The sequence below is a fragment of the Clinocottus analis genome, unplaced genomic scaffold, assembly GCF_023055335.1.
Source record: "Clinocottus analis isolate CAN_PGR_092001 unplaced genomic scaffold, fCliAna1.0.p SCAF_5, whole genome shotgun sequence".
Lineage (NCBI taxonomy): Eukaryota > Metazoa > Chordata > Actinopteri > Perciformes > Cottidae > Clinocottus > Clinocottus analis.
The window spans coordinates 8,546,585-8,555,780 of NW_027176207.1; the positions used below are offsets into that span (position 1 = coordinate 8,546,585).

Sequence of the window (9,196 nt, forward strand, 5' to 3'; positions counted from 1 at the left end):
GGATGATAATATGCAAATACAATACACATGTCCTGAGTATTCCTATTCTGTAGGATGTGATGATGACGCTGATGACGAACAGAAGACAATCAACACAGGAAACTGTACACAAATATAAATTATGAAATCTCCTATTTCTAAAAAAAAGTAAACCTGTTGAAGTTGAAATATGAATACATTGTTCCACTTCAACCGGTTTAAGATGCAGAAATGTGTCTTAATAACAGTGGAGGACCTGCTGCAGTGCTGTAATGCAAGGTTCACTCCAGACACGATAATAACTCTACAGCTGAATCATGCAAGACTCACACGAACACAAAGAGAAGACACATTTCTACATTTTCATGGCTTGTATGGTGGTCTTATGATGGTTTATTTATATTATGTTCAATTATTATCTCAGTGCACAATATCTCATAAATAGACAACAGCCCTCTCGGCTACGTTATTAGCGACACACCTGTTTTTACTGCAGAAAAGCCTAAAAAGTTGTACCCTTATGACTTGAATACTCAGACTGTAGATTGTCGGATTAAAATTGGTGGGAATATTAAAAAGTACAGAGATAAAAAAACAACTTGCTTTGGTGAGAGAGGTGACTCATTTTGAATCGACTTTGTGCTATTTCAAAAAGGCATCCGATGGAGTAGTTACTTATTGCGAGCCGCAGGGCGTTGAGCTTGGATCCTCTGAACGACGATGCACATATCCAAAGGATGTGTGCGTATGAACAAAAGATCCTAACTCACCTAACTGTGGAATTACAAATAATGATGCAGATACCAGGCCAACTATGGTCACAATAGCTGTGTCTGTACAGGCAAGTTTCACCAGTGAGTAATTCATACAGTACACCTTGTTTATGGTTCTCTCACAAAAAACGCAGCTAAAGAGTGAAAATAAAAATAGTGGTAAATCTGTAAAAACAATAAGTTTATCAACTCTCCGTGACATGATTCTATGACGAAGCAGCGGATAACAAACAGCCACATACCTGTCATAACTCATAGCTGCTAGAATTGTGAATTCAGCGGCGGCATATGTGTTTAAAACATAGATCTGTGTCTGACAAAACGCTAGAGATGTCTCCTATGAGTCCGACACCAGGTTGCTCAGCAGTGCTGGCAGTAAGGCAGTGCTTCCATACAGACCATTCAAAGCCAAGTTTGACAGCAAAAAAAAAACATTGGCACATGCAGGGTTACACCACTCCGATTACCATAATGTTTTTCGCAACTATGGTCTTGTATATAATCAGGAACATGCAGAAGTACACTGGCTTCTGGTCCTGCATCGCATAGTAATCTGATAGATGGACGTGTGGCACGTCAGATCAATTGTTCATGCTGCCAAAAATGTGTCATACAGCAACAATGCACAGTTCAATTTAATATGCTCAATTGACATGAGTGTAACAAAGACAATAAAGCGAAAGTGTTTGACTTGACATCAAAAAGTTAAAAGTTACAATTCACAAAAACAAGAAAACATAAAACAATGAACTGGAGCTATATTGAGATGAGATGAAACGCGTTTCCCCTGAGATTCTTTTTTCTGCACTGAGCAGCTTTTATACTGTCCTTGATCTTTTTCAGCCAGTGTTGTCAGTCAATGATATTGATAATGTGTTTTTACCTGTTTCATTACAGTTACATCAAGGTCACAAATTCTGTTGTGTACAGGTCAAGACTGATCTCTGGTGATAAAGCCCTTTCTAATTGCTTCCGAGGGGATGTGAAACTGTCCGGTAATGAGTGTGTTATTCTGTTGAGTTCCCTGGATAATTTCCAAAACCGTGATAGAGAAGTCCACAGAGTGACAATGTTTAAAAACAAGTGTAAATAAAGATTTACTTATCTGAAGAACTTCCGGTGATTGCAAACTGTACTCCAAGAAATCTAATTCTAATTTTAGATTAGATTTTAAATCAAATGCTCCAGGGTTACAAACTAATTTCACTTCAGATTAAGACCACCTCAAGATGTTGCTCACAGACAATTAAGATATTCTGATGTTAAAATACCAGGATGTCCTATTGCATCTGGTTGCATTTTGCATTATGCCACCAAGCGTGCGCATCTGGTTATTCTGGCCTAAAATCCTCTGTGCGGATATGAGGAAAATGGTAAAAGTTCAATGTGCGATGTTATGACAAAGTAATATGTCCCAATTGAGTGCATACTGTGCAACAGTATGTGTTTTGTACTACAAGTAAAAAGAAAAAGGTTGTGATGTGGAATGTGGCCAATATTGTTGTTATTAAACAAAAAAAGAACAAGTCGAAATAAACATCTCCCCCATGATGTTGCAGGTAAGCTACTAAATTGATTTTGGCTAATTGTTGTTTTTCTAAGATGCTAATTCTCTGCTGTGCAGTGCGTGTTGACTTTTCCATAGTTCGTTTTAATAGCAGACTTAAAACAGATCCTCTACAACGGCAGAAGTGTAATCTCATTTGAGGACTGGAGAGCAGGCTGTTTGTTCAGCACCTGTTCAGAGCATCGTCATAAAGCACAAACTGTGAATTAAAAACACGTCATGCCTACCCACACCTAAAGAACTAAGACAATATATTAATTTACAATTGGTTTCAGGGTTGCCTTCGTGGCTTGCAATGAGCCCTGCATTTAAAGTTGAATCCCTGGAATGATGTCCTTCAACCCGCTGACATCGTGTGCTGCAGGACGCGGAGGTCGACCCTCAGAGGCCCTGATCACAGGCTGCAAGGTCGTTTGTTTCTGTAATACTACACAGAAAGGCATCCAAACAAGCTGGAAATCTATATATAGTGAATCTTTAATTCATTTACTCACTCTCTGTCCCTACTTTATCTTTATGCTCCATTCTAACAATTCTTTTTATAATACAAAAGTAACATAATGATGAAACATATTGAAAACTTTCTCAGTTTTCTTTTTGACTGCAATCATATAATTTGAGTGTTTAAAATAATTCTCGGTAGACCCTCTAAATGTACCGTAGGTTTTATCCACATGTCATATTTGAACTGGATTTATTGAATCTAAGTGACTCGTCACCGCAAGGTGTGATTTCTCTTTTTCTCCCACTGTCTGAATTTCAGTTGCCATTCCACTTGGCTCTGAATTATGTTTGTGATTTGTGCAGTTTATTCTTGCTTCATTCATTATTTTAGCATGTGGATAATGTTAAACGGTCAGGAAATGTACATGAGTATGATGTTTTCTGAGACAGCTGCAGCAAAGATTGCTGACTGTTTAGACGTGCAGACACACACACATGCAACAACCTGGGAATCCTGGCAGCAGCTGATACCAACCTGGACGTGTTGTGAGCCTGTGTTAAACTTCCTGAACCATAATGCTTGATGTTTGTGTTTTACATTGGGCTTATGACGTGTCCAATTTGACTAAAGTATGAATACAGAATGAATTAAAGACGTGCCCTGTGCTGAAAATGTATCTGCAGATTTAAAGCTTTGCAGTGGGACAATAAACCTGCAGACTGATTTTAGAGGATTCAAACAGTTGTTGCAAATTAACGTCTCACACATAAATTCATATGATATTCAGATTTATTTCTGTTGACATTAATGATCAATTAAACTGGTACAGTGCACAATTAAAATCAACACACAAATGCAATGCAACAAATAAGCAAATGTTATAAAACATGTCAACGCTCTTCCCCTTCTTATTCAAGGTATTAAAAAACATTCAAGATTTTAAATTAAAAGCACAAATAGGGTCAATAATGTACACAATCATGCATTATAATTGTGACAAAATAAATGCACTCCTCTACAATTAGATATTATATGTACAGGTGATTAATTTATTGAGACAGAGCAGTGTTTACTACCATAAATATGAGTTAACACAAAAGTATATTATATATTCGAGTGTTTAAAAATAGTCTTTTTATTACTTCCAAATTTGAACCACAACTTTGAGTGACAAGATCTGTTGTTTAATTTAGTTTATCTTTAGCACCATCAAAAATAAAGGTAAAAACTCAAACGGAAAAAAAGGGTTATAGGTATGTGAGTATAAGCACTTCATAAAAAGCATGACAAAGAAATTGTGTTATACACGTTTTTATATGAACGAGTTTTGCCCTCAGAATAGTTTCTGAAGCACTAATTATTCTAAATGTCTCTAATGTGTGAAATAGGCCGTTCTGTATTTAAGCTACACTCACCGCCTTCACTAAGTTTGTTGGCAGGATCTTGTATCGAACTAACAGATTCAGGATATGAACTCTTACTATTTGAGTCCCGAGTCCATACAGCAACGGGTTGGCAATCGGTGGAATGATGATAAAGTACAAGGACAGGAATATTCGCGTCTCAATAGAAACAAAAGTCATGTCAAATCTAGTTTGGATAATTTCAAAACAGGAACCTATGGTGTAGTTCAGCAAAGACAACAAATGTGGGAAACATGTTTTAAGAGCCTTTCTCTGAGACTCCCTTGATAACTTCCTACACACTCTTAAAATTTTCACATAAGAGAAAACAATAATCACTACCTGAGGCACAACAAAGAAAAGAATAAGTACAAGTCCCACGGTACTTATGTACAATTTGCTACTATTTGAACATGCATTTTTGACCAGCTCCATGTTCACACAGTACAGTTTTGGTATGACGTTTCCACAGAAGCTCAGCTGCAAGGTTAGTGAGTAAAAACATCCGAACAAAATGAGTGGATATAGACCTGCTAATGCAACAAGCTTGCCTATTTTTGAATTAGACATGATGCTGGTGTAATGTAGTGGCAAACAGATGGCAACATATCTGTCGTAACCCATAACAGCTAAAATCAAAAACTCAGCACTTGCATATGTGTGTAGGAAATAGACTTGAGTCATACACCACTCCACAACCATTTCATGCGTTTCGGACATGAGCATAACCATAATTGCAGGTAACAACGAAGTACTGCCATATATTTCATTGATGGATAACAGACACGTGAACACATTCATAGGTTGATGCAGCGCATTGTTTTGGTGTATGAGAGTAATGAGCAGTGAATTCAAAAGGATGGTAACACAGTACAACAGGAGGAATATAGTGAAGAACCCATGTTTGTAGTTTGCCATGGCAGTGTATGCAGTCATTGTGAATGTTAGTGTTGTATTGTCCATGTTTCACTCCTGAAAAGAAAGACATGTTGCAATTTAACACCGTTTCATTTGTCGGAACATAAGCATTAACACATACATTTTGCAGAAAAGGAAAATTAATTTGAACATGATATTAATGAGTTGTTGGTACTAAACATCACCCAGAATTTACACCAGTTAAGCATTTGTGCCAGGCAAGCAAATATTTTAAAACCTGTTAATTAACTGTAAATAGTACTTGCTTAGTAATTAGTAACTGGTTCAGAGTACACAAACACAGTTAGTCTTCTCTCTCTCTCTAGATTTACCTGCATGACCGTCGTCTCCACGCAGCGTGTGCAGAGTGCATCTTGAGGTTTGAGCCTCCCTTAAAACATTGATCGTGATAGACCAGTTGCATGTTAATCATCAGAGTTTGTTACCACAGTTACCAAAGTGTAAAGCAGTCCACCTCGCCTGTGTATGTGTTAACCAGTCATTACTTGGCCTGTTACACTTTTCTGATGCTACCAATTTATCATGTTTAATCCAAGAAAAATAAAGATAAAAACACAACTGAACTTCTGCAAGATAATCAGAGTGGCATCGAGTTCTCCTAAAATAGTAGTACCTAAAATCTAAACTTAATTACGTCCGTCATAATACATATTTTTACATACATACATACATACATACATACATACATACATACATACATACATACATACATTCGTACAGGGTGCGCTCCTGGGTGCAGTGTCTTGCAAACATGTGAAAACACACACTGAAGTCTTGCTCAAGGACACCTCAACGTGCAAACTATGGTGAGAACAGGGATCGAACCGTGAACCAAAGATTCGGCTGTGGCAGTCATATTCTCAGTGAGGAAGCTGGGATTTCTGCAAAAGATGTAAAAACACACACGAGAAACATTTAATGCAGGTATTTCCCTAATCACCTGTGAGAGGAGAGTCAGACAGATTTGAGTTGCATCAGAAGTTTGATGGGACCAAACATCCCGACGAATGAGGGCGATAAACCTGAATTCCTCTACTAGCATTTAAGAGTAGCATTTAAGAGTAGCTTTAACAGAACTAATCACCAGTCCCAGAATTAATATCCAGGAGATTCAACCGATGTCTCTAATTATCAGCCAATCAGTATTCTCCCTGCTGTTTCCAAAATTGCTGAGAAATTTGTTGCAGAGCAACTTATCAAACACCTCAACATTTCTCCGCATCAGCGACATCCTATGCCGTTTGGTTATATGGCTAATCATTTGACTGAAACAGCTATTGCTTTCTTTTCTAGAATTTGAAGCCGAAAATGAATAAAGAGGGTGTAAAAGCAGTGTTTTTTCTTGACCCCAAGAAGGCGTTTGACACGGTTAATCACAATGTCCTTATTAATAAATTGTGAAATTCAAATTTTTCTTCAGAGTCTCTCATATCTTGAGTTGGGATAATCTCATTAATTTCACTGATGTGTGTCTGGTTTTTAAAATTTTACACGGTATGGCACTCAAAGTGACAGACACACTAGATCTGCTTTCAGAGGTGATTGTGTCATTTCACATAGGTCAAGCTCTTTTAGCAAATCTGCATTTTCTGTAAATTCAGCAAACTCATGGAATGCTCTTCCTTCACACATACGCACAAAAGAAATGTACAAAACATTCCAACATAGAGTTAAGGAATGGCTTGTTGCCAATCAGGTGTTCAAGCATTAACGTACGGTCTGTCCTCCCTGTTTATTTTGTGTATATGTGCATTTGTCTTGTTTAGTGTTGATGTATATTATGTGCCTACAATGTTTCAGATGTGCATATACAGTAGGTAAACTTTTATTTTGCTTTGATGTGAATTAGTTTTGTCTATATGTTACTGTCTGTCTATTGACGAATCTTAGTTGCATTATGCAATTGGACATTTTGATGAAAATTAGCCTCTCTGACTCACAAATAGTTTAACTGTTGATTAGTGTGCATTGTCCCTTCAAAATAAGTAAATGAAATAAAACAAATGAAAGAAAATGACTGCTAGACATTTATTCCCGACTCCGGAGCACAAGTAACTTTTAATTCAAAACGTTTCTGTTTGACGTAGGTCTAGGTTTGACCTTTTCTGTTTGACCTTAAATAATGCACCCCATACAACAAATGCCTTACGAATGTATTTGTTCAGTCGCGATGATGTAAGTCATAAGAGGTTAAACACACTTGTTAGAGGTCATTTGTCCACTTTGTAACCATTCCTCTAGAAAGCAATTAGACAACACTGTTTTGCCACATGTCAGGTGAGACCTCTTTGGACAGCACCTTGAGAATACAGACACAGGAGGAGAAAAAAAACACTAATGACTTCCCTTAGGAGAACACTGATGCAACACTGATGAAACTGCCCGAGGGGTCGTGACCTTGGAGCTCATCTAAATTGCAACATTGTTTTTGTATTTTTGGTTCAGCAGGAAGAACGAGTTGTCAACTTATTGGAAAATCACCCGTTAGATCACCACCAAGATATTGTACCCAATACTGAACCTAAACCCCGAATTGCTCCCAGTGTGTGTGTGTGTGTGTGTGTGTGTGTGTGTGTGTGTGTGTGCGTGTGTGTGTGTGTGTGTGTGTTTGTAAAGACACCGATGAGCAGATTATTGCAACCGTACGTGGTAGCCAAACCTGGTAAAGGCAATTATTTACTTGTGATATACATTCAGATGCCGCTCCTCTACTTCACTCGTGACTCTAAACAGCATCAATATAAATAGAACCTGTGGTAATCTGGTTTTCGTTTGATAATACAGTTAAGTGGCAGCATTTTTTAGTGGTTTTGTTACGTATGCTGTGTTTCCACCCAGAAGTACTGAGTCTTGACACTGAGGCACTGACTGCTGCTCAATATCAGACTTCATCATAATTTAATGGGATGAATCCTCTAGATGTGCCACTATTTTATAGTAAATGTACAACCTTCAAAGGACGCCCAATTAACCATTGGCTGAATTATTAAAGGCCACAATCCTCAAAATGGTGATGGTTGCTGTCTCCAAAAGAATTGTGTATCTAACCTGAACTCAGGCAGATTTGGCTTTCTTCAGCACCTTTGCTTCTTGAGTCCTCTCGAGGTCTCCAATGGTGAAGTTCTCATCACTCTTGTTTACTGCAGATAATTTGTTTTAGCATGTACACACACAAAAACTGACCATATTTGATTGTGATGATTTCTTTCTGGGAAGGTTTTACAATGCTGAACCTGGAATCTAAAAAACGATTCTACTTCGCTGAAGTTTTATGTGTAACCTCTTTAATCTCAGAAAGCAATGAGGGTTAAACATGTGCATGGGTTTTAAATCAGCTGGAAAACAAGACGCTTCTCGGGGAATGTTTCTCTTGTCTCATGACAAACATGTGGTCACAGGTTTGGCACAGTGCTGCGAGTTTCTTAAATGTGATTAAGAAAAGCATGCTCTCTTTAGGATTCTTGTAATTCAGTAATATAAAACAAAGTGACCGGTATACTGCTGCAAATTATCTTAACTCCTCCCCACTGACCAAATACAAACAGACCTGGGCCTAACCCTCATTTTGGAGCAACAGTATCAGACGCAAGGATGTCTTGTTCTCGCGTGATCGTTTTGGCGCTCTTGGTTGTGTTGCTGCTTTATGGTAAGTCTTACTGAAACATCTTTGTGTGTTTTTTGTTGCTCTAATCTGCATGTTTACACTTCTAGAAATATTACATAATTTTAGCGCAAAATGATTTGATATCAAACATAGCTACGATGTTTCCCATCATGACAGTTGTGGAGAATGAGGCTGCATCCTTTCCTTGGTCTTGCCCCAGTCTAAGTGGAGCGTGTAGAAAGGTTTGCCTCCCGACAGAACTGTTCTTTGGACCTCTGGGCTGCGGAAAAGGATTCTTGTAAGTTGTGAAGGTTAGATGTAAAATGTGACTATATTAATTTTCTGATGCTGATTCTAATAAGTCGTTACTGGTGTATTTTCAGGTGCTGTGTGTCTCATTTTCTATAAAAGGAAACGCCTTGAGATAGGAATGCATGACTGGGCCTTATTTGCAGTCCTTCAGCCATCCTAGCAGACTTGTGAAGG

At 38.0% G+C, this 9,196-nt stretch overlaps 1 protein-coding gene and 1 pseudogene across 1 annotated transcript; both read right to left on the reverse strand.

The window, feature by feature from the left end:
* Nucleotides 1-414: 414 nt before the first annotated feature.
* Nucleotides 415-1,354, reverse strand: LOC137802333 (olfactory receptor 10J5-like; annotated as a pseudogene).
* Nucleotides 1,355-4,164: 2,810 nt separating this feature from the next.
* On the reverse strand, nt 4,165-5,130 carry LOC137802334 (olfactory receptor 52D1-like). Its single transcript, XM_068600133.1, has one exon. It carries the CDS (start codon nt 5,128-5,130, stop codon nt 4,165-4,167), a length of 966 nt encoding a protein of 321 aa, XP_068456234.1.
* Between the last annotated feature and the right edge of the window lie 4,066 nt (nt 5,131-9,196).

What these genes read in the sequence shown, in the direction of transcription:
- LOC137802334 (XM_068600133.1), bottom strand. Translation starts at nt 5,130, where the DNA reads ATGGACAATACAACACTAACATTCACAATGACTGCATACACTGCCATG.